We start from the raw sequence: 492 nt of genomic DNA, 5'->3' as shown, positions 1-492 counted from the left end.
TCGGTGCTTGCAGCGGTGCCAGCGGAGGCCTGGGGGACGATGCGGAACCGCTGACCAAGCGGCACATAGACGGCATCTTCACGGACAGCTACAGCCGCTACCGGAAACAAATGGCTGTCAAGAAATACTTAGCAGCCGTCCTGGGGAAAAGGTATAAACAAAGAGTTAAAAACAAAGGACGCCGAGTAGCGTATTTGTAGCGATGTGAGTAACCAGCAACTCCTGTGTATACAAAGTCCTAAGAGAGAGAGAGAGAGAGAGAGAGAGAGAGAGAGAAAAACACAACAACAACAACAAAATCTAAACAAAAACAAAAGTCATTTCCAAACTGACTGAACAGTCACCGCTCCTGTGTTATCTAAACATGTATTTATGTATGAAGTAAAGCCATTAAATGAATATTTTGATAATAATATTGTTTTTCTTTTGTACAAAAAAGCACTAGAGAAACGCACAGATCTACTTTGTGGACCAATCATTAAGTTATATATA

At 41.7% G+C, this 492-nt stretch overlaps 1 protein-coding gene across 1 annotated transcript in view; it reads left to right on the top strand.

Annotated features, from left to right (window-relative positions):
- Positions 1-250, top strand: part of ADCYAP1 (adenylate cyclase activating polypeptide 1) — a 3,940-nt gene extending 3,690 nt beyond the window's left edge. The window contains 1 exon segment of the mRNA XM_014312028.2: positions 14-250. Within this exon segment, the coding sequence (XP_014167503.1) occupies positions 14-200 (187 nt within the window). The 3' untranslated portion in view covers positions 201-250.
- The last annotated feature ends 242 nt before the right edge of the window (positions 251-492 follow it).

Source organism: Geospiza fortis, unplaced genomic scaffold (genome assembly GCF_000277835.1).
Source record: "Geospiza fortis unplaced genomic scaffold, GeoFor_1.0 scaffold53, whole genome shotgun sequence".
NCBI lineage: Eukaryota > Metazoa > Chordata > Aves > Passeriformes > Thraupidae > Geospiza > Geospiza fortis.
This window is presented reverse-complemented; position numbering and strand designations above follow the sequence as displayed.